The following is a 25,729-nucleotide window of genomic DNA, read 5'->3' as shown; positions in this document are numbered from 1 at the left end:
AAAAGGGGTAACTCTTTTCAGGCTCCGGTATATGACAGGGTGGGGAAATCTGTCATTTTGTTATTTCAAAGGGCCTTTGGTTAAAATAATTTATTTTGAACAAACACACCTTATGGCTGTATCATTTCAATTACTAGGCACTACAGATAAGAATACTCCCTTTGGCAGTTTATTCATAATATGAGCCAGCTATGAAAGTATGAAATTAAAGGTATATGAAAGGGGTACCTATTCTGTCAAAATGGTAGACAAAGGGGTATGAGGTTGGACTTCGGGGCAGAGCCTCCCAATATAGAACTTTGTAAAGTATCCCCTCCCCCTGGACTCTTGCCAAATACTGTATACAAGAAAGAAATTACAATTGTTGGTCAGGAACGACTTAATTTGAAAGAAAGGAAATCAGGAATTTACAATGTATACCTTTAGCACATTCCTGAGGTGGCTTTTGTATTCCTCCAGTCCCTGCCTCACATGACTGTCTTCCTGGACAGTCAGTGCATTCTCTAGCATGAGTCAAGTTATGGTAGTCAGTGTATGTCCCTGCTGGACAAGCATGGATGGTCTCATTTGGTAGTGATGACCCAGCAGGACAGTAATAACCTGCGTCGCACTTCACTGGTGGCCAAGTAAGACCAGGCCGAGGGCAAGCCATGCCTGAGATACATGAGCGGCACTCTCCTAATGATCCCCTAAGAGATATGGGGTTATATGTACCCTTTGGACAGGCCACAGGTTCAAGATCTCCTGCTGGACAGTAATAGCCTGGTGGACAATCCTTGCAGTCCAACTGGCCTAGAAAGTGCATTACCAAGAAGATTAGGAATACTGTGACTATATTGACATTTCCAGTGACTTCTTGAGGGATCCTGTTACTTCAGATTAACAACTGCTACTCTTTCAATTTAGTTAACTCATAGCAATAAAATCATACAAACTTCTTTTAAATGTTTTCTGAGAATTAGGTAGTAGATAAAAAAGGTAACCCCAACTCATGGCTTTCTTTATTCCATCACCTGTCTGCTGGACATGTAAGGAAGCTTCATCAGGATCCCAAGGGGGAGGGGGCTCCATTATAAAAAGAACCCCTAACAGGTACCAAGATCCTGTTTTGTGAGTGTTCCTTAAAATATTTTTAACCCCTAGGTGGTACCAACACTTATCTCCTGTCACAAGTTTTTTCAGCTCAATACTATAAAAGGTATTGTGAAAGCTCCAGCTGTGGATCTTGTTAGGATGAAGACCCTAGGTTTCAAAACTACCTTTTTAACCCCTAAAAGGTAGGACTAGCACCCCTGTCCTTTTTATACAGAAGTCTTCCACCTGGGCTCAGGATATGATACTCATATACGTGTACCACAACGTTCTCACTAATAACCAGAATCTAGCACTATTCCCTACCTTGTGCTCCTTGTTCTTCAGTGTATGTCCCAGCAGAACAGGGGTGATCATTAGCGCCTCCTGTTTGGAATGGACAATAATGACCTCCTGGACACAGTTGATCACCATACTGATCACCAGCTGGACAATAATACCCTGGTAAGCAATTAAGGCACTGGTCTTGTCGTTCAAGTCCTATCTCCTTGTTAAATGTGCCGGCTGGACAAGGATGTTCAAATTGTGATCTTGTGCCTTCCTCACACCAATGACCAGGTGGACACTTCAACCTACATGCACAAAGTAAATGTTGTAATGATAACATGAATGTTGTCACTGACATTCTGCTATAGGCCTTTAACAACAGTTGGTCACATGATGTGCTTTTCAAAAACACACTGATTTAGTCACTGGCAATACATAATGGTATCAGAAATAGAAAAAACATTATTTTAAAACTAAGCTCACATGCCAGTTTTCAGGTTTATACACTTTAAGGACAAATTGCTATGGGTATTAGAAATTAGAAGGATTTGTAAGGGAAGAAGATGTTTTGCCCTCTAGTCATGCTCCAGTGGTTTTCCAAATCCTTGTACAGGTAGTTTTTCAAGTTTTCAAACTGCCACCAAATATTTGCCTTCCGGTTAAAGAGTCTAGAATTCATCAGTCTTCCTGATTCTCCAATAAATATATGCATTGGGTATGGGTATATGCATATGGGTTATCATTTTGATCAGCTATTTGTTGATGGTTGTGAAATTCATTGGGATTTGATTCTCATATTCAGATCTCTGTTCTTTGAAGTTTAAAACTAGCTGGATAATAAAATAAAATAAGTTCTCAAAAGAAGGAATTGTGCAGCCCCACAATAATAAAAGCAATCCTTTACACAGACCTGTGGGTTGGATAACCTCTGGTCCCTGCTGGGCAGTAATAACCAGCAGGACAAGGTGGACATCCTGCAGCTTCACTTGGGGCACCAGTGACATTACCATATGTACCAGCTGGGCAGGCAACCTCTCGCAAGCCATCAGGGCAATAGTAACCCAATGAACATAACCCTGATGGTGGTGTTGGAGATGTGTCAGATCCTTTACAGGCATAGCCTGCTTCACAGTCTGAGCAGACAGTAGCTGATAAGTTGCTGTAGGTACCAGCAGCACATGGTAATGGCACAGCATCTTTCCTGGTGGTATCACAGTAATGTCCAGCTGGGCATTCTATGCAGCTGGTTGCAAAACCCAAGCTGTAAGACCCATCAGGGCATTCAATGGGTGAGCTTGTAATGTTTGGACAGAAGGATCCAGCTGGACATTGTGTACAAGCCTAACAAGAAAACAAGCATGGTAAGTTACAATAATTGACAGCTTGTGCAGAAAACATGCTCATGGATCTCTCAGACACAGCCTGTGTCACAGGGCATGTAAAAATTGAATGATTTAATGTCAATTTTTTTTTACTGTCTGATGTCCGGATATTATACATTTATACTCCCTCTGTCCAGTGCAACACTGTCAGGAATCAATTTTCATAAACACATTTCACTGACCAAGTCAATTTTCTTAAATTTTAATAAAAGATTTAAATAAACAGTTATTTTAAGCTGGAGCTTATTATTTCTTGCATTATAGCCTTGTCAGTTGAAGGGCTGCAGGACGGTTTTGTTTAAATAGTACCAACCATGGAATAATACTTTACCAAACCTTAAAAAAGTAATTTTACTTTCAGTGGTGGAAATAATACAAAATGTTGAATAATTATGTGATTAAAATTAATATTATTGTTAGGGCTTGGCCATGTCTTGGCCATGGCCAGGAGCCCATGGTCTATTCCAGTTCTACATTCATGAATACAAACCATATCACTGAATTGTCTTAAGTATTAATCACTTAGTTAAAGTAACTGTGTGGCTCGAACAAAGTTTGCAGTCTTTTTGTAAGAACCAAATCTGAATGCACATCCAGCTATATTGGCAAGTTTTAGTTTTTAATTGAAATAAACATCCACAGTGTCCTATCTGTTATGACAAGCGTAATTGTGTGTTTTTGTTTTAGGTTTCATAGAAACATGCAATAGAGAATTGTTTATAGTGTGTGACCCCTAAATCAGAATTAGTATATACATGTAAAAGCGACTACTTAAAGGAACTTGGAACTATGTTAAGCTTTAGATGACTGTCACTTGTCGTCCTAAAATTGCAATTTAAAGCTATAATATATAATTATATAGGATATTACATGCCTGCTTGTGGATACGAATTTTATCTTCTCATGTTCAACTCAATATCTCACGAGTGAGTGCAGAGCATGAGTGAGATATTGAGTTGAACATGAGAAGATAAAATTTGTATCCATAAGTAGGCATGTAATATTCTATTTATTATATAAACATACTAATGACAACGTTTTGACGATTTTCTGATGATTTCTGACCACTTTTCGAAGATTTCTGAAGATTTCCCAAAATAGTTCCGAAGGCCAGATGAATGCTTCTGAACATTTTCCGAAGATTACTGAAGATTGCGAAGACAACCGAAGAAGATCCAAAGATGTTTCGATCATACATCAACAAATTTAAGTGTAGTTAAAGGGGCAAAAGAAAAATGTCATCAAAAAGGAATGATATCTTCACATTGTGAAAGATAAAAATAGTATCTTCACTGCATGCGATGAAGATATGATTTTTTTGTAAAAGGAAAACTCCTGGTGTTTCACTGGTGTTTATATAATAAAGATAGATCTGTTTCAAAACAATGTTTTGATAAAAGAAGTTTGAGGGTTATTCATAGTTATTTTATTACCTGTTACTTTTTATTTATTAATATTATTGAATGTTTTTACTTTTACCGCTGTTTATACTCACACCAGATTTAGGAGGAGGCAATGAGCTACCATTTAATCTCCCACCTCCCTGCTAGCAAAATATAAAGTTCAATTTAAAAAGCATTAGTTTAACTTGAAGCTGTTTACATTATTATGTTGTTTGTTTCTCATCATTTCATAAGTAAGCACAAATGACATTTTACTTCTATGCTAAAATTAATAAGCTGTAAAGGAGCAACAAACACCTAAAAGCATATAGAGTTACATTACAATATTCATCAAATGTTATTTGTCAGTAATAAAAAGTAAATGTAGTATATTAAAAGCAGTCCATGCTTAATTACAATGTTGAACAAAACCAAGAGACATGAAGATATCAAGGTACAAAAGTGCAAAATAGGGTGGGCATCAAAACTTGTTGTGATTGAATACCAAACTTTGTTAAGTTGACAGATATGTTAGACAAATGTTTACACTTTACATACATTGGTTGACACTAAATTATCTTTACTTAGCCATAAAAAAAATTAAGATTAGTTGCAAAAACATGTCTGTAAAACAGCTCACTCCTGGGGAACAAAATAAAAATACACACCCAAACTTTAAAAATTGGATGCATGGACAATCACATTTGATAGCCACTTAGCCCTGGACTTGCTGCCCATGTTCACACCTGGTTGCTAAACAGGTTAATATATTAATTTTAAAACAACAAGAATACCAATAATTTTAAGTTTCCTTAATTTTCTCTTTATGTTTTTTAACCGCGCGGCCATGGGCCGAGCGCGGTTCTAGGTTTACCCGTAGTTTATTTTTTTAAATTTTTTTTTTTGTCGGTGACCAGACGCAGACCTCCCCTCAGCCAAACTTTGAGTCACGCAACGTGTGATTTTTTTCCGCCAGAAGCTGTTAAAACATAAATACACGGACAATTTTACCGATATTGTTTTCTTTTTTGTGGGTAAAATATATTTTCTTTTCGTTTTATCAAAGCGTTGGATTTAAAGGGAATAATAAATACGCTGAAAAAAGGTATTACGTCAGCCATGGAATGCGCTGACGTTGCAGCTTTCACTTTCGCTACGTGACAAATACGATCGTGTTTACTTTGCAAGTTTATTTCGGCAGAAGCGACGGTCATTAATTTGTTTGTAATTTTGTGAGTATTTCTTGTGGTTTTACGCAAATGAAGTAAATCCTTTGACTGTTTCATCACAGTCAGTTCATAGATCGGAAGGAAAATTAAATATTTGCAAGCCAAGCAACGTGTCAGAACGTGCAAAGATTACGTCATTGGTAGGGAAATAACCACCGTTCTAAAGATAGCCGTAGATAACGCAAATCTTGAATTATGTGACTCGTGTGACTTCTTTGCTAACCCTTAACTCAAGGGAAAAAACAATTAAATTTAATCGTGACTTTAAAGAAAGAAAGCGGTTTGTAATAGTGTTCGTATCTTCATGCCCATACATATCCCGAAGAAAGTTCCAGATTAAGACTATTACGTCATCGGAAATGTCACAACGGCTACGACTGATGGTGCGATAATAGAGTTTGTGTTGATCAAGTGCTGTGATGTCTACAGTAATCAATGAATCATCAAAGATTGCTTTGGAATATGCGCTGCATTGCGACTGTAATACTAAGAAAACAGTTAAATTTTAAACGCGCGGTTATAAGATCTAACAGATCTTCTTGTTTTTTATGATTTATGATTGTTACAACATTTGCCTTCAACAAGGACAGGTATCCCTCTTCAGGCTACAATGACTACTTTGTGAACATTTTCCACCATGTTTTCACAAAATAATAGTATTTAGAAAATAGCCCAAAGAAAATACATGCGTTAAAATCATGTTTATGTAACTCAATAGAAACACAGAACTAGCACAAGCTGTCGACATAATGATGGCGTGAGCAAAGAGAATTTAAATTCTGATGATCAAAGTAAACAAATTGTTTTCTTTTTTTGGTCACGGAAGTAGAAAACATGTTCTTCCTGTTTCTACTGAGTTATAGAAACACTTGTAGAAGTTTGTGAGAACTTGAAAGTGCTGTGGAAACACTCGCCTGAGTCAAATATCACACATAGAAATCGAGAGTGAATAATCTTATTGTTTTAGTATAGATCTACTGGTCGTTCAAAACTTTATCTAAATCCTATTCACAGACACTTCAAAAATGCCAAGAAGCGGCCGTCATTTTGTTAACAAGCACACACTGCTACGCTACTCACTATCTTTCACAAAATAGATAGTGAGTAGTGTAGCTAATCAGAGAGCAGTATTTGTGATAGAACCCTAGCAGATTTATACTAAAACTTGATAGAAACAAAGGCATGTTTTCCATTTCTTAAATAATTTTAACAAAGGGATTTAGAGTGGGACAAACCTGAGCCAAACCGAGAGTGTAGTAACCTGCTGAGCACTGTATTTGAAAGTCATCTGTTTTGGAAGGACATGCATATCCAGCTGGACACTCAGTACAGTTCTGCTGGCCTCCTTTACTGTATGTTCCATCTAAACACTCTATCTCTTGACTTGATGAGGTACTTGGACAATGAAACCCTGGTGGACACCATGTACAAGACTACAAAGAAACAAGTTTGACTAAAATATAGTTGAAGTCTGAGAACATTTTGTGAGGGTAAGTACAGATCTGGCTTAGGGTACATGTCCTGGGAGGACTCCTATATGAAAAGGACAGGGTTGCTCATCAGAAAATTTGAATTAAACCCCTAAAGGAGACTAATCTGGGTGTGGCTCGAGCTTTCTTTGACTCCTAAAAGACACCACTTAAAATGGAATAGGATTGATTACAAGATGCTGATCAGGTAAGGAGCCTATACTAGTAGACTGGACTCAACAGAGCAATAGTAATGGTAATCGTCCCAAATAATGGAAATAACAGCATCTTTGAGTGTGCCGTAAAAGACTCTTTGACAGCTAAAAATAATGGCATTTCATCCTGAACACCTTAAGTGAGACCAGAATCCTTGATTTAAACATGTATACCCCTAAGTTAGACGATGACCATCATTACCTTTTCTTATTATATGGATAACTCTGTGAGCGGGCAAGATGAATCAAATCCTGCACTGTGATTGGCTACCCAAGCAGGCAAGATGGAGCTATCTTGCCCGCTCAGGACTACCTACCATGTCCCGCAAGAAAAATTCCCCGAAAGCCATATAATAAATCCTTTATTGACCAAGCTTGTTTGGTCAAGATGGCTTGATGTTGGCCTCGTTCTTTTTTTGTGAGTTTATGGACCTCGACTGTCTCGGTCCATAAACACGCAAAAAAAGAACTTGGCCAATATCCAGCCATCTTGACCTCACACTTGGTCAATAACCCATACATATAGTAGTCCCCCCCCCCCCCCCCCCCCAATGAAACATGTATACATTGTACTGTAACATCACATTAAGGGCCACATCTACACATCAAGTGATTGGCTTTGGTTATATACTAAGCTGTATCACCCATAAAATGTACTAAAAGCCATAAATGTAATACCAATCATAAATGTAATAAAAATTGACCATAAATGCTATACTGACCATAAATGTAATGACTTTTAGCCACAAAATAAAGTGATAAATCCACTAACCATAAATGAAATAAAATTTGATCATAAACGTGATTAACTGAACAACCATAACTGTAATACAGCTTAACCATAAATGTAATAAATCCACCAACCATAAATGTAGCAAAAATTTGACCATAAATATAATAAACCGAACAACCATAACTGTAATACGGCTTAACCATAAATGTAATAAACTGCCTATCACCTCTGAGTCAAGGGGTCACAAACCCTGCCATTCTCTTATTTTGTACAGGGTAGCCTGTTCCAGGCTCTCGAATAGTCGGGGGTGAATGAAGACGCCTTATTTCCACTTGTTTTTCCCTCGCTCGCCCACTTCCTGGAACAGTGGTTTAAAGCTATTACATTTATGGTTAATTCTTATTACATTTATGGTTGGTATTACATTTTATGGTTTTATTACATTTATGTGTTATACACTTAGCTAGCACAAGTGCTTTGAAACATTGTTGTGGGTGTGTGGATTAGCAGGGTGACGACATACTGTTTGTGATCCAACTGCGTATGTTCCTGGTAGACAAGTCACAGTATCATTGGAGTCTGTTTTTGGGCAAGCGTGGCCCGCTGGACAAGGAGTGCAATCTATCTGCCTTCCGATTGAATAGGTGCCCTAAACAAAGAGAAAAACAGACAATAAGACAAATGACGACAAGAATATGTTGGGTCTGAACTACAGATATCGTAACTCCTTCCAAAGTTTACATACACCAGGCCAAGCCACAAAGTGCTGCCCCACCTTTTTACTAATTAAATATTTCATTTATTTAATTAACAAACGGTAAATGTGCAGCATGCAACTATCGAGATATGGATGCACGCAAGAGGTTGCTAAGCATGAAAGAAACATAAGAGTTGCATGACACGAGGTGATAGCAAAGTGGTATGCCAGCTTCTTGAGTGCTTAGCAAACCTCCCAAGTGCGTCTATAACTCGATAGTTGCACATTACATGCTTACCATTTCCCATTTCTTTTATAACATTGAGACTTTTAACATCTTTCCTTGGATGGAAGTATTTTATTTTGAATCTCCAGATCTCATCCTGCTTACATGAAGTCAAAAGCATTATCAACTACGCAAGAATGTTCATTAAAAAATCTGACGAAGCAACACAACAACATTTTTCTTGGATCATGGTGAGTTAGTTTACGTTTTCTTGATCTTGGACAAACAAACAACTTCAAACTGCTCAGTTAACCGAAACATCAAGCTAACAGACAAAAATTGCTGTCGGTAAAAGCGTTTCTCCAAAGTCAGTAAGATTTGGATTGGTTTTCCAAAACTTTTGGTGGTTGAGCTCTCCGTCTTCCACATCCTCCTCAGCAAAAGAAAAGAACAATATGGAACCAGACGTTTCTTACGGCTGTAAAAGTGAGAGTGGGGAAGAAGGCAAACGAAAGCCCCTTGCTTTGATCTGTTTAATTTGAGATGCTCTTTTTCAAAAGCAGGTTTGTGGGATAAGTTACAGTTTCCTTTCCACTTCGTTTCAAGCTGATAAGTTGCGTGTCCAAGGTTGAAATTGAACACATGAATGATGTTAACATCTCTGTCACTTTCGGTATTTGGTAAAATAAACTTAACTGAACACAAAACTGAGGCTAAAAGGAAAATGTTAGAAAAGTAAGCTTATATTTGTACATGATGCAGTCGTTCCTTCAAGCAGCTGTTCCTTTAAGAGTTAAATTTATGATCGAGCAAAACTGAAACCTGGGCCAATTGAAATAATTCATCAGAGGCTGCCAATATTTGATAAAATTTCCTTTACTAAAGCTCAGTAAAAGTATCATCTTTAACGTTTTTGGAAGAGCAGAAGCTTCACTTACGACAGAAAATTTGGTAAAACTCTCATGTACAAGTCTTGCTTGCCGAAGCATTTAAATGGCTTTCGATGCTAGAAAAGTTTTACAATGAAAGCTAGTACTGAATTTTACTGTCATCAAATGGCTAAAAATTCTCTCTAAAATTCCCGCTATGCATTACTAACCTTGAAAGGTTGATACAGACCAGTTTGTTGTTGTTGTTGTTGCTTTTGGTCCGTCTCCGACTTCCAAATGTCTTTGTTCAACCAGCTGATTCAACTCCTGCTCACTTAAGGTGGCCGAACACAGTTTTCAAGAGCCTATACCTAATTCATCATTTACTTTTAAGCTATTTATGCTTTGGCGTCCGTTTTTTGCAAGAGTCGAGATTAACCACAGAAAAGTTTATTCTCGCATTTTGGCTAAGGTGTGTGCTGTTGCCATGGCAATGGGGTTGGTTAAAAACAAGGCTTAAAAAATGGTTTTTGTTTATTTAAAAAAAATCCAGTCGTTAGATTTTTCTCATCTTTTGCCCACTACGAAATGACATTAAATCCCTTCTGTCAACAGCGTTCTAATAAAATTTTGACATAGGCGATTTTCGTAATTCGCTGTAAATCGTTTTCACCGCATGTTCTGTATTATTAAAAATTCCCTATGTCAAAATTCAGATTTTTGCGATAGATCATTCACGTGGTTTCTGAACTATTTTTTTGCCAAATTTCTTGAAATTCTAACGACTGTATCGTCAGAAATCGGCAAGTTTCTGCAAAAGCAATCGGTCTCAATTTTTCGAGTAACTGCGCACGCGCTGCATTTAACTGGGTTTTTTCGGTAACAAAGAAAAAGCTGAAAATTGCTGGGTTCTTTGTGTCGTTACCTTTTCTAACATATCTTTATAATAAAAGACTAAAGCCATCAATACACTGCATTCAATAATAGAGAACAATAGCACAGATAGTGCGGGTGTTGAGTAAATAAAATGATCGCTCTATCGACGGCATGTTTGTTTTTGCAATCCTTATGCGCGCTCTCAATTGCATCAGCAAAAGCGCGCAAGAAAACTGTGTTCAGCCACCTTAAATTAGCAAATCTCTTAGATGGAGGCCCGGCAGAAAACTTCATTTCAAAATTTCGTAGCTCACAGGAATAATCTTCCTCATCTCCAAAAGAATTATTACATTTTGCCATATTTTAGGAGACGAAAAATAGGAATTATGTTTTAAAAAGTGTCAACATCGATGAAAAAAACTGCCAAGAAAAAGTACAAATAAACAAAGTGATGTCAGCATGCAACCCACCGGCAAATGGATCAAGCTTATCAGCCAATCAGAACATGCGCTTCGCTTAGGCTATATTATAAAGTACCAGTCACATAACATTATATTTATAATACATCACAATACATTAAACGTACATTATGTTACAATACAGTACAGTACAGTACAGTACAGTATATAACTAACCTTACAATATTATGGTAATCATTATCATTGCCATAGTTTGTCATTGTCATTGTCATTGCCATTATCATTATCATTATCATTATTACTATCATCGTCATTATATCATTATCATTATTATTATTTGGCTATGGCTACAGATAGAATGCCACCAACACTATGCACTATCTATAATACAATGAATAGTTAAAATGGAACTAAACTTAATTCACACACTTTTGTTCCACATAATAATGAGAACTGGCATACATACTGGTAGGCATTTGACATTCCCAGTTCCATCCTTGTTTGGACACTTCCATCCACTGGGACATGGAGTACAACGTTCCTGGGCACCCCATGAGTAGGTTCCATCATCACAGTCTAGCTCCGTAGAAGTGTTAGTGAATGGACAGAACTTTCCTTCTGGACACACAGTACAAAACTGGGCATTTCCATCAGAATATGTCCCTAAAGAGATGGGTAAAAACAAAATAGATTAAGGGCAAATATGAATGAGCAACCCTCTTACTTGGGATAATATAAACACTTCATGTCATAGAAAATAGAGTGGAACCCAATTAATTCAGTCACAAATGGGTCACAAAAATCTGGCTGTATTAATAGAGTCGTCATATTAAAGGGGTTCTTTAACTAAGAAAATGACTGGCTGAATTCTTGCTCACACCAGAATAAAGTGGCCATAATAACAAGATGGCCATATTAAGAGGGTGGCCATAAGATGGGGTTCCACTGTGGATGGAAGCACCACATGAATAAACTATTAATCATGAATTCAAAATGATCTTACTTTAGGCAATTAATAAGCAGGAACTTGTGATGATACCTGGAATGCATTGCTTAGTGGGTGCCATTGCAGTTGAGGGGCACTCCATGCCTGCTGGACAGTCTGTACAAGTCAGGCTGTAAGTGACACTGTATTGGCCAGGATTACAAGGGACTGGGTATGCCTGTAGAAAGCATGGAACATGTGAGCGTCACTTTTTCACATGTTTAATTACTAGTTGAGGAAGCTCAGTCATGGTATTTTGAGTTATTTTGGTCACTTACAAAATTACCTTTAAATGGTAGGAAACCTGAAAATAACAGTTTAATAAGATTGAAAAACACCAAAGAGATAATGATAAACCATAAAGGAACAAGGACAGCTAAGGATGGAGAAGATTAACATGGATTGCAAACAACGAATTTGAAAAATTGAGGCTATACTTTTCAATATGCACAAACTGTGATGTAGCTCCTTTAAGAGTATTGAAAGGAGCTTAGTAAAGTTACTTTGAGTTATTTTGGCCATGTACAAAATTATCTGTAAATTGAAGGGCACTTGAGCACAAAAGTTTACTAGTTAAGATAGAAAAACACCAAAGAGACAAGTTTTACAATTTTGCACCTCTGATGTAGAGCACATATAGCTATCTGTTTCCATTAGATACAATAAACATGCAAGGAAAGTAGGAACTCTCAGTTGCTGTACTGTTGCATTATTCCAAGCTGTCAATAACTAAACTTCTAATAATGCTTACATCAGTTGTGGGACACTTGTGACCAGCAGGGCATGCTAAACATCGCACTGACTTGCCTACACTATAATATCCATTTGTACAAGCTGTTGCATTTGACCTGAAATAAAATCATTTATAGTTGTCATCATTGTTAGTAGTGGTCATTGTCACTGTTGTTCTTGGAATCTACATCACTTGACAAAGTTCTCATACTGCAACCAGAAATTAACTGTTTATCAGTGAGCATTGAGTAACTGTAGCATAACTTACTCTGGGTTAGGACACTGGAAGCCTGCAGGGCATGCTGTGCAATTCTCTTTCCCACCTTCGCCAAATGTTGTGCTTCCAAGTGAACATCGTACAGGCCTTTGCTTTGGTGATGGACACATGTATCCAATTGGACAGTCTGTGCAGTTTGCTTGTCCTCTCACGGAAAAGCTTCCTGAAGCACAAAGTGCAATTGCAGAGCTAGGAGATGGGCAGCTGTAACCAGCAGGACAATGTTTGCAAGATGTTGCACCCTGTTGGAATTTTATTTTATAATTTAATACATATATTGTTATCAAGTATACATACATACATACATACATATGTTACATTATGTATAACATTTTTATGTTACTAATATGCTTCCACCTCTTCCAGCCTTAGAAGCCCTTGTTTAACTCAATCTGGGATACATCTAGTCAAATATTCCCACAACATACAAAACAGGGTAGCAAAGGGCTCATGCGTGACACATGATGAGGCAAAAAAATTGGTGTGTGACATGTGAAAAGCAACTAAAAGACATATGGGGTCTGTGAATTTGACAGAAAACCACCATCAATAAAAGTAGCTAGAAGTATATATTATGTAATACGTGGCATTTTGTATGTGAAATGAGATCACAGCTCCCCCTTTGCTACTCTCACAGAAGACAGTTGGAAACAGAAATTTACCTGGAATGGCTCAAACATATTCCTTAGACAAAAGAGTATGCCACTGGTATAACATGTAACCTGGTACAAACCTTTTGACTGTAAGTGCCACTAACACAGTGTTTAGGTGCCTGAGCAGGATCAGTACAAGCCTGTCCAGCTTCACATTCTGTACAAGAGGCATCTCCTTGAAGGGAGTAAAACCCAGATGGACATGGAACAGGAGGTTGGGTGACATTTCCACAACTGTAGCCTGCTGGACAAGGAGCACATCGTGGGATCTGTGATGAGGGATAGACAATAATGGAGGCTATAGCATTACTTTGTTTACATATTAATTACAGCATGTCACGTTAAATGGTTGTCCACCAGAAACTTGCTGCAATTGGTGGGACACTCCTCTTCAGCCCTTCAATGCTGATGACAACTTTTCCTAACAAAGTATTTTACATAACAGGGAGGAGATACATCCATGAATCTAATATATAAATTTAGGCAAGCCTAAAGGCGTAGCTACTGGGCCGGGTTGTTCAGAGCCTGATTAAGCTAACCCAGGAAAAGGTAGAATTTTGATTTGAGTTTTGTAACTTTGTGGTGAAGTTTTCTGTATATTGTTTGGCCTTCTGTTTTGAGTTTGAATAATCACGATATACACAAAACAAAGCGGCAAAAAAACATTTGTATAGAAGAAAAAGTTACAATTTGGTTAACTTTTAATCCTGGGCTAGCGTTAACCGGCTTCCGAACAATCCTGCCTTGTTTTCAACAAGTTAACCTGACATGAACCCGCGATCCAATCGAAAACCAGCACTTGATCAGCGGTCAATTTCAAAAAAACATGTGACCTTGATGAGCTGTAAACTTGAGCCCATGATATGGTTGCGTGATACTGGTCAGCAGATACCTTATTTTGACAGGTGTCAATTGATCATAACATGGATGTCCAATATCAAAGATGTACACGGTAAACCAAGGCTGCATGTCTCTGTCAACCTATTATTTGGAGTATGGCCGCCATCTTGTGCGACTCCGTCATCGTTGTCGCCGTCGTGCGTACGTGCCCACGAGCAATACCACTAGCCATGATAACCATGAGGAAATGAACTCATGGGTTTCCTTTTCTTTCCTATATGAGTATGGGGCTCCGCTTGGCGGCCCTTTGGGCTACCAAAGCTCCGCTATAATTTATGGGTGCATCTCTGGATGTTCATATCCCTGGTGGAGGACAGTCTTGGGGTTTTTGCCTTTAGAGTTTTGGTCAGTTTTTCTAGATCTATTCAGCTTTTTTGAAAATTACAATTAAAAACATGTTTTTCGGTTTACTGGTATATCTGTTGCAGTTGTCATTATTCTCTTTCTTGTGTCTAGTGCTTTCGTACTAGACACAATGTAAAAGCGATAAGAAAGATAGCAAACTACTTCATATACAGCAAAATATGATGTCATGCTCTAACAGTTTCAAATTTCCCACAACATTTCTTCAGGATGGTAAATTGTTCATTTAGATCTTTGTTCTTCTGATTGTGGTCACCATGCAGATGTTTTCTAATAGCTGCATGTAAACTATCAATTCCCAGTATCCACCCTGCACTAGACACATGTTTGCATGGCAGACCTATTTTTAGCGCTTGGTTTTCAGTTTTTCTCACAAAAAAAGTTTTTTGGTTTTGGTTGTTTGCTTGTCTAGTTTCTAGAACTCTTTACTTCACTTCAGTCAATCTGTGTAAGTTCATGTGGTGTAACATGTAGATAATACTTGATGCTAAATGTGAGTCCTGCATTGCAGCCAAATTTGGTCTGTTTTGTCAATTAGCCTCAAGCCGGCTAGTCCCCAACCACAAGTCAAAAACACTCATCTGATTATTTTGTGTTTTTTAACCAGCAATATATGAGAGTGAATGCTAGGGGTGAACTCAATTAGGTGTGAAACCTCTGCAATGAACCCTCTCAATGATGCACAGCAAAGCATGAAAGTTGTCTTCAACTTCTGGTTTGGGGCTGTTATGTTTGGGAATTTGACAGTTTGGAGCAATTTTATGGCAGTGTGACGGTTTTCCAACTTCTAGTAGGCTCCAACGCCCCAGCGAAGTGTTCCAGCCAACTGTAGACTGCAATCAAAACCACTTTGGGCTGTGAAGGTTAATTTCTAATTATTTCACAAATCTCACCACTTCATTGAACTTTTGGGTTTAATTTTCTTTTTTGGAGGGTCTAATCAAACTCTTCAGTTCCCACGTTTTGAGAATAACCTAGCTCATGGACCTAAATATCTTTGTCTAATAATGTAGATAATAATCCTACCTCTCCACCATTGTTCCAATATTCTGAAGAGGAACATGCTTGTGGCGATTGACTGGGATCATCACATGAGTGCCCTGCTGGACAAGGTGAACAAAATGATGCTGCAGTACCAGAATGTGTCCCTAAAGGACATGCATGGCAAATACCAACTCCAGCAGGACTGTATGTTCCTGGGGAACACTCTGTCGGTGGTATTGGAATGGAGCCATTCATGCACGAGCGACCTGCAGGGCACACTTGACAGGCTGATGCACCACCAAGACTGTACCTTCCATCTGGACATTTCTGTTGGAAGAAAGCATCAAATGTCATTTTGACAAAGAGAATTATAGGGTCCTGTCCGCACTATGCCAGAGGAATTTGAAAATTGAGGTTTCACTCTTAAAACACACCAAATGTTTTCTGTCCACATTATGCCCAAGGAAATGTTATTGAAAACACAACAATTACTGGTTTGGTAAGGCTCAGTCAGGGAAATCACATGGATTGAGTTTTGTGATGCCATCAGTTTCAAAAACCTCCAGGGTACCTACCACAATAGACCCAGTGGGAACATAGGAATACTTTGTTCAGTTAAGGGGTCATCTCTTGTTAGGGAGCACAACACAAAGATAAGATTTCAGGTGCTCCCTTCTCAGTCCTAGGAAGTTTTCTGGTACATATAATCCTTTTAATAAATAGACATGGGTGTTTCACTAGAAGATACACTACTTGGAAAATTCATCCAGGACCTGAGTGATGCCATTTCCCACTTTTTCAAGAATGTTTGCACAAACATTTTTGTCTAAATAAATACATATTTAATAAAAAGAAAGTTGCAGAGTGGCTTGAGGATATGGATTTTATTTTCACTCACTTTCTGCAATCCTTCATAAAATGTTATTTTTACCACTTGCAAATAAAAAAAACATATCTTCACTCCACCATGTAACATCCTGTACATAACATTTGGTATACATACGGCACATGATGATTGTCCTGATATACTGTACTGTCCTGCAGGACAAGCGACAGGTGTGTTGGATGGATTTAAACATGAATGTCCTGCATCACAGGCCTTACAGGTGACTGCCCCAGTTTCATTAGAATAAGTGCCAGCAGGGCAGGGCTGCGGAGCATTTGCAGGAGACGGACAGTAGTGACCAAGGTCACATGGTATACAGTGAGATCCATTACTGTATGTCCCGACCTGAGAAAACAAAAATTCAGGGTTACAATCAATGACAAGGACATGAGTCAAGGAATCATTTTGAAAGTATTTTTATAATATATTACAATATATTGGGCACATCAGGCAGCAACTCTACTCTATCCAAGAAAAACAAAAACAAAACAGTTGAAGAAAGGTTACAACACATCACCAAATCCTGTAAGTCAAAAGTCGAACTCAAGTTAGGCAATTAAGCTCTTAAACCAAACTACACTCACCTCACATGTCTCGGGCAGAAGGGCAGGATCCTTACAGATCTTTCCAGCTGCGCAAGTCAAACACTCAGTTGAAGCCACTGGAGAGTACTAAAACAAAAACAATCGACATCCTAATCAATCAATCAATCAATCAATCAATCAATCAATTAACAATTAACCTTAATTCAATAAGAGTGATACTTAAAAAGTTATAAATTTAAATAAACTTATTAACAAACTTGTGGTCTGCCAGTGATACAAGAGCTATGAAAATTGGCAAAGCAAAGAAACAGCAGTATGCCCAATTGCAAGCAAGGTTTAACACGGTGATTTACCTGGCCAAATACACACTGCTCTGGTGGCCTATCCCTGAGAGGGCACCGGCTTCCAGGAGGACATGCCTGGCAGGAAGACTGCCCAGGGATTTCTGAATAGTATCCTGGTGCACACTGAAAAAGAATACAGTGTTTGTTTGTCAGTACAACTCTTGACACTATGCAAAAGTGCGGCAGTTATCAGTCACTTTACAGATAAAACAAGACATTACAAGTGAGTGACTGACGTGTGTTATGGTTGCACAACAACCATGAGGCTATCACAATTAATCATTGTTTTGGTCAATAAAGATCCTATAAAAAATTGAATCCTTTTAAACACTTACTAATGTATTTACAATATTGTTTACCTGAGTACAGCTTGTTTGTCCCTTTGCAGAACTGAAATAACCACGCGGACATTGTTCTGGGGGTTGTGTAGGGTCTGGACATTGGTATCCTGTTTTCACAATGTAATGAAACATTAAAATAAAGAAACACTTGCAGAAGTATACCTGGCATTTTAGCATTAACATTCACAGTTAAAATTGAATGTTGTCTTCAATGAGTTACATCACGGTCTGCGCATCTTGAAATGTTAAGCCTACATTGTTCAAGGTCATCGCTTGTAACCCATGTTAATCTTCTCCATGCTTAACCATTCTTGGTCCTTTATAGTTTATCATTATCTCTTTGGTGTTTTGCTATCTTGGTAAACATTTATCTTCAAGTCTCCTTCAATTAAAGGTAACTTTGAACATGGCCAAAATTACTAAAAATAATGTGACTGTGCTCCTTTTATTGCCAATGACACTTCATTCAATGAACATCCTTGCAAGTTACCAACCAAAGCAAATGCTGCTGCTTTTGCGGCCAACAAACCCAAAACAAAAACTTACAATGTTTTTTTTTTTTGTTTTCATGTCCCTAACATTACCTCAGTTTCTAGTGTCATGTTCAAAGAAACCATCAGCGGGGAATTATTACACACCTGCCAAAAGCATTATTAACCATTATAAAATCAGGACAAATGAAACACAACACAGTACAATAAACAGCTTACCTCTATCACATTCAGTACAATTGACAGATTTAGTTTCGTTTGCATAAAACCCAGAAGCACATGGCTGTGGACTAGCAGTGATAAGTAGTGGACAGTAAAACCCAACATGACACTCATCACAGGACGTGCTTCCTTCAGATGCATAAAATCCTCTGCCACACGGCACGGGCGCATCACTCTTCACAGTGCACCTAGAGAGGACATTATGTCAACCACATTAATTAATAAAGTCAACTTCTCTGGCATACTGCTAACATCAGTCAGGTTGTCGTACATGAACCATGAACCCATAAAAGGTGATGGAACCACCTCATTCATATGTCTCACGTCTGGTGTCACTACTGAAATTTGTAATGTTGATCTGAAACCAATTTTGATTTTGTTTCAAACTATTTTTAGCATGATGACTTCAACATGCACAAAGTGCAGTGGATTCATTAAGGGCCGGGCACCGGGCAAATTGACCGCCCATGAGCACAACTTTGCCCGGCTGTTCAACTCTGGGCTTTCAATGTGGCTTTTGTGAATAAAACTTGAATGCAAGTTGCTTTTCTTTGATTTCTGCATGTGCCTTCCCAAAAATAAAACTGAAATTCATTTAAAAAAAAAGAAAATCTCCTTGTCTTATTCCTTCCTTGACACTGCTCATATATCGCCCCATGATTCACTGCAAAAGGAAAATTGATTGACGGTCTACATGAAAACCCATCTTGAAATCTCCCAGAATTGCAATGGCTACCGGCAAAAGAACGATCGCGCAATATTTTCCTGTTTGACCTCCGCCTGAGAAAAAGTCAAGAGGTAAGTAGTGATTTAACCATTTCTTTTCGGAATGTTGAATGGCTAACTTCATGCTCAGTGAAGGGTGAAATCTTTTCAACACCCAGTTAATAATGGTAATAGGACTGAGTGGAGTCCAATTTGGTCTGTAATCACTATTACAATTTCCCACAAAAGCAAAAATTCATTTGAAAAAGAGCGTTTAATAGTCATTTTTAAATACCATAATTAAAAATATGGAGAATAGCTTGCAAAACGGCTGTTAAGTTTCTTTCAAACCAGTCAGCAGAGACTAAACCTCCACAATTTTACAAAGTCAGTCTCTTGAATTGGCTACAACAGTGATTGTAATCAATGTTGTGATTGGTGGATTTAGTGGAGAGGACTTAAAATGATTGGCTCATTTAACTGTCCAATTACACTGTCCGATTACAGCTTTGCAGATTAATTAGAGCAAAATACAGCAGTTTATGCACCAATCACATTTGAGGAAATTGTAATTGTTATGATTAAGTTTATTATCGTAGTGTCAAGATTTTTAAATATGATTAAGCAATGTTTAACACATGCAAATATCGAACTCTCTTGTTCAAGGCGATTTCATGTATAGAGTCAAAACATTTCAAAATACTTTGTATTGACAAAATGTTCTAGATTTTTTCGTTCAAAAAAAGAAGGCAACGAACGATTGTTATTCATGTTCAGTGAAGAGTGAAATATTTTCAAAGACCCAATTAATTATAAGCTTATTATCGTAGTACAGGTGATTTGTAAACAATGTTTAACATGTGTAAAATCAAACTCTCTTGTTCAAGGCGAATTTATGGCAAAGGTCGGAATCATTTCAAATTATTTTATATAAATAAACCTTTTCAATTTTATACAAAATTCTAAGAAAGGATTGAACAATCGGTTCAACTTTTTAACTGGTTGCCTAGCACGTGACCAATTTCTTCCCCGTTGCATGAGTTTCAAGTTTCAGTTTTATGTAAACAAACCAGTTCGCACGGAAATATAAGCTTGAATATTACTCACAGACACAGACATGCTGCTGCTTGTGCGGTCAATTGCTAATTTATTGTTCGAAAAGTCGAGTTTTAGATATACTACGAGCAAACTGTATTTTTCTTTTAGTTCATCAAGAATGGAGTGAAAAAAAAGGACACGCGAAAGCTGGAGGCGAGGCAAGGCGAAATTTTTTTCATTCCACGACTACAAGAAAATTACATAGGGACTGCCCATAGTCTAAGTTTTAGACTGTTAAGATTCACTCCCAAAATTTATTCTCTCCGTGCGATGGATAAAAAAACGACTTGCTATAGTAGCCGGTGACTGTTTCATGTGTTTTTTGACTTAATGCAGTGCAAAATTTTACTCATGGAAATTTTTCGTTTATGATTACTTTTAAAATAATGGACTTGAACATATCATGAGATTGTATTTTTTAAAATTTGCCATGGGAGCATGTCCGGACCCATAGGAGGGGAAGGGCCATCAGCCCTTCCCATTTATGTGCCCGGCTGCTAAATTTGTATGCCCTCCTGTCAGAAATCTTAATGAATCCCCTGAAAGTGTGTAATTCTGTGAACCCCACTTGAGTGGGGTTCGGGCATATGTATGAGCATTGTTACCTAGTAACATGTGACGTGTTTTACAATACATTCCACTGGAAGTTTTAGATGCAAGCTGTGTAGTAAAACCTGTTTGGATGGAATTGGAGAAACAGTGCAAGCACATTAAACTCCTTCTTCATTTATTCTTTCAGCTTTGAAGCCCAGTGTTTGTGGAAGTGCCATTACTTTTTTGGTCAACCATGTGTTTAGATTGTTAGATTGTGTGATCAAAACAGGTTTGCAATTGATAAAGCCAGACAACTTGTTTTGATGAATCTGCATTCTGTCGCTAGGATACTAAGTGGTGTCCAGTGTTCCTCGGTAATTCTAGTGCCTCGTTGGGCATGTGTTGATTACAACCTGCAATCTTAATGAATTACACACTTTGTCCATGTTGAAGTCGTAATGGACTATGAAAAAATTGAAAAATCTGAAATGTTTTGGGGAACTATCCTTGTTCAATCTGCTATAGTATAGCCCTTTTCTTGCATATGAAATATTCCTTTACATCAAGTTAAATGATACATCTAGACTTCAACATACATATTGTAAAATAAAGTAAGTGATGACCCTTCTGAGTGACCAAAACACTGCATGGACGAACGGTTGGACAATCAGCTGCAGTATGAGTGTGTAACATACAGCCAATATGTACCAATGAACGAAATGGACCAGCTTGATGGACTGTTGGATAACCAGGTGATATCTGTAGTTTGACTGCATAACTGCGCAACTGGCAACTAATATTCAGCAATGTATGGATTATTAGTTGGACAATCCACTTATATCACAGGGTATGTATCATCTGGCCAATATATACAAATGAACGAAATGTACCACATGGACAGATGGCTGGATAAATTGGGGCGATATCTGTGGCATCCAGCCATCATGTATGGATGGCTTGTTTTGTGACCCAGGTGATATCGGTAGCCCATCTTTGAAACACCAGCCAATAATATCAATGAATGGAAACATGAATGAATGAATTGATGAGTGATCAGTTGATATCTGTGGCCAACATGTGCTAATACCCAAAACCTCACCTATGACCTTCTGGACACAAAACACAATATCGAGCACCAGTTGAGTTGCTATATGTTCCATTAGGGCATTCTTCAGGTGTCTCCAATCCAACACTTGGACACCTAAAGCCTGCATCACATATTTTACAATCACTCAGTCCTTCTATATCTGAATAAGTTCCATTAACACAGAGATGGTATGTTGGTTGTCCTTTTGTTGGGCAGAAAGCTCCTTTTGGACAAGGCTGACATTTGATACTCCCAGTGGCTGCATAAGAGCCAGCTAAGCATTCTACAAGTTGTGTTTTGTTTGGACAACTGAAATCACAAGGGAGAAAATTACAAAATTGTGTGGATGCAACATGTTACTATCAGTAAATGAACGAATGTCGCATGGATATAACAATTCGTGGATGAACGGTTGAGCAATCAGGATGTTCCTGGAACAGAAGAGTAAAGCATACAGCCAATATGCATGAATGAATGACATGGTCCACACATGGACTGTTGAATAATCAGGTGATATCTGCAGCATAATCATGTACCATACTGTGAATATCTACATGAATAAATGAACAAATGAAATGGGCCACATGGAAAGACTGTTGAATAACCAGGTGATGTCTGTAGTCTGTCTGTTTACCTGCCAGCTAATGTGCCTGAGTAAATGTCAGATGAATGGATCAATTTATGGGTGAATGGTTGGACAATCAGTTTATACAAGCAGTAACATCCAACCAATATATAGCAATGAATGAAATGTACCACATAGACAGATGAATGGAAGATCAGGATGATATCTGTGGCCTGGTTTTCTCGTGGCCAGCCAGATTGTATGACCAAATCAAACAACATGTATGGATGGCTTGGTTTGATAACCAGGTGACATCTGAAGTCTGTCTGTGAAACATCAGCCACTTATATCAATGCATGGATGAATTGATGAATAATCAGTTGATATCTGTGGCCAATATGTGCTAATATTCAAAACCTCACCTATGACCTTCTGGACACAAAACACAATTTAGAGCTCTGGTTGAGTCACTATATGTTCCATTAGGGCATTCTTCAGGTGCCTCCATTCCAACACTTGGACACCTGAAGCCTGCATCACATATTTTACAATCACTCAAGCCTTCTATATCTGAATAAGTTCCATTAGCACAGAGATGGTATGTTGGTTGTCCTTTTGTTGGGCAGAAAGCTCCTTTTGGACAAGGCTGACATTTGATGCTCCCAGTGGCTGCATACGAACCAGCTAAGCATTCTACAAGTTGTGTTTTGTTTGGACAACTGAAATCACAAGGCAGAAAATTATAAAACTGTGTGGATCCAATGTTACTATCACTAAATGAACAAATGTCTCATGGATATAACAATTTGTGGATGAATAGTTGGACAATCAGGATGTTTCTGGAACAGGAGTGTAAAACGTACAGCCAATATGCATGAATGAATGAAATGGTCCACACATGGAATGTTGAATAATCAGGTGATATCTGCAGCATAAGTATGTAACATACTGTGCATGTGTACATGAATAAATGAACAAATGCAATGGACCACATGGATAGACTGTTGAATAACCAGGTGATGTCCGTGGTCTGTCTGTGTAACTGCCAGCTTATATGCATGAGTAAAGGTCTTATGAATGGAACAATGCATGGGTGAACAGTTGGACAGTAAATTTATATCAGTGGCATGAGTGTATAATATCCAGCTGACATAGCAACGAATAGGATGTGACACAAAAAACAGATGACTGAATAATCAGGATGATATCTGTGGCCTGGTTAATTGTGGTAGCCAGCCAGAATGTATGACCAAATCAAACAACACTTAAGGATGGCTTGGTTTGATAACCAGGTGATATCTGTAGCCTGTCTGTGAGACACCAGCCAATTATATCAGTGAATGCATCATGAATGGATGAATTGATGAATGATCAGTCGATATCTGTGGCCAACTTGCGCTAATACCCAAAACCTCACCTATGACCTTCTGGACACAAAACACAATATCGAGCACCAGTTGATTCGCTATATGTTCCATTAGGGCATTCTTCAGGTGCCTCCATTCCAACACTTGGACACCTGAAGCCTGCATTGCATATTTTACAATCACTCAGGCCTTCTGTATCTGAATATGTTCCATTAGCACAGAGATGATATGTTGGAAGTCCTTTCGTTGGGCAGAAAGCTCCTTTTGGACAAGGCTGACATTTTGCACTCCCAGTGGCTGCATACGTGCCAGCTGAGCATTCTACAGGTTGTGTTTTGTTTGGACAACTGAAATCACAAGGCAGGAAATTATGAAACTGTATAGATTGAATGCTAATACAGTAATTAACTAAAAGTTATCTTCTTGGACCATTTGAAACATATTCATGAATAAATGTCTCACGAATAGAACAATTTGTGGATAAACAGTTGGACAATCAGGATGTATCTGGAACAAGAGTGTGCAGCACACAGCCAATATGCACAAATGAAATGGACCACGCATGGACTGTTGAACAACCAGGAGATATCTGCAGAATAAGCATGTAAAATACTGCAAATATCTACATGAACAAATGGATGAAATGGACCGCATGGATAGACTGTTGGATAACCAGGTGATATCTGTAGTCTGTCTGTGTAACTGCCAGCTAATATGCATAATAAAGGTCTCATGAATGGAACAATTCATGGGTGAGCAGTGGGACAATCAGTTTATATCTGCGATATGAGTGTGTAACATCCAGGTGATATGTAGCAATACCTGAAATGTAACACACAGACAAACGGCGGGGTAACCAAGATATGTGGCCTGTCTTTGTGGTAACCAGCTAGTGCGTATGAATAAATGAAACAACATGTATGAATGGCTTGTTTCTATAACCAGGTGATATATGAAGTGTCTGTGTAACACACAGTGGGTTATAATGGAATCATGAATGGATTAACTGTTGGATTATCTGTTGATGTCTGTGGCCAATATTTACTAATACCCAGATAAGATTGATAATTAGGTGGTAACCTCACCTATGACCCTCTGGACACAAAACACAATATCTAGCACCAGCTGAATAGCTATATGTTCCATTAGGGCATTCTTCAGGTGCCTCCATTCCAACACTTGGACACCTGAAGCCTGCATCACATATTTTACAATCACTCAGGCCTTCTATATCTGAATAAGTTCCATTAGCACAGAGATGGTATGTTGATTGTCCTTTCGTTGGGCAGAAAGCTCCTTTTGGACAAAACTGACATTCAGTGCTCCCTGCTGCAGCATACGAGCCAGCTGAGCATTCTACAAGTCGTGTTTTGTTTGGGCAGCTGAAAGTGCAAGGCAGGAAATTATAAAACTGTGTGGATCCAAATGTTACTTTACATAAATCTACTTGGACCACTTGAAATTTAAATGAATGTTCCATGAATAGAACAATTTGTGGATGAATGGTTGGATAATTAGGGTATATCTGGAACAGGAATGTGTAGCATACAGCCAATGTGCACTTATGAATAAAATGTACCACACATGGACTGTTGAATAGCCAGTTGATATCGACAGCATAAACGTGTAACATACTGCGAATATCTACATGAAGAAATGTTGAATAAATGTTGAAATGTTGAAGACTGTTGAATAACCAGGTGATGTCTGTAGTCTGTCTGTGTAACTGCCAGGTAATATGCATAAGTAAAGGTCTCATGAATGGAACAATTCATGCACGCCTGCAAATAACAG

General features: G+C 38.2%; 1 protein-coding gene across 5 annotated transcripts in view; it reads right to left on the bottom strand.

Moving 5' to 3' along the window:
• LOC145491892 (uncharacterized) overlaps positions 1 to 25,729 on the bottom strand; it is a 99,407-nt gene that overhangs the window by 52,951 nt on the left and 20,727 nt on the right. For 3 of the 5 annotated variants that reach the window (XM_081471175.1, XM_081471177.1, XM_081471176.1), the window contains 20 exons: positions 25,021 to 25,317; positions 23,986 to 24,282; positions 22,991 to 23,287; positions 22,016 to 22,312; positions 18,577 to 18,767; positions 17,885 to 17,973; positions 17,535 to 17,648; positions 17,221 to 17,307; positions 16,754 to 16,981; positions 15,793 to 16,077; positions 13,584 to 13,772; positions 12,842 to 13,092; positions 12,593 to 12,689; positions 11,896 to 12,019; positions 11,323 to 11,519; positions 8,293 to 8,418; positions 6,588 to 6,785; positions 2,270 to 2,700; positions 1,399 to 1,664; positions 421 to 792 (listed from right to left, as the gene is read on the bottom strand). In XM_081471175.1, the coding sequence (XP_081327301.1) occupies positions 421 to 792; positions 1,399 to 1,664; positions 2,270 to 2,700; positions 6,588 to 6,785; positions 8,293 to 8,418; positions 11,323 to 11,519; positions 11,896 to 12,019; positions 12,593 to 12,689; positions 12,842 to 13,092; positions 13,584 to 13,772; positions 15,793 to 16,077; positions 16,754 to 16,981; positions 17,221 to 17,307; positions 17,535 to 17,648; positions 17,885 to 17,973; positions 18,577 to 18,767; positions 22,016 to 22,312; positions 22,991 to 23,287; positions 23,986 to 24,282; positions 25,021 to 25,317 (4,433 nt within the window). The remainder of the gene's footprint in view (positions 1 to 420; positions 793 to 1,398; positions 1,665 to 2,269; positions 2,701 to 6,587; positions 6,786 to 8,292; positions 8,419 to 11,322; positions 11,520 to 11,895; positions 12,020 to 12,592; positions 12,690 to 12,841; positions 13,093 to 13,583; positions 13,773 to 15,792; positions 16,078 to 16,753; positions 16,982 to 17,220; positions 17,308 to 17,534; positions 17,649 to 17,884; positions 17,974 to 18,576; positions 18,768 to 22,015; positions 22,313 to 22,990; positions 23,288 to 23,985; positions 24,283 to 25,020; positions 25,318 to 25,729) is intronic. The other 2 variants (XM_081471178.1, XM_081471179.1) reach the window with 1 other exon arrangement.

This window comes from Orbicella franksi, chromosome 7 (genome assembly GCF_964199315.1).
Source record: "Orbicella franksi chromosome 7, jaOrbFran1.1, whole genome shotgun sequence".
Classification (NCBI taxonomy): Eukaryota; Metazoa; Cnidaria; class Anthozoa; order Scleractinia; family Merulinidae; genus Orbicella; species Orbicella franksi.
This window is presented reverse-complemented; position numbering and strand designations above follow the sequence as displayed.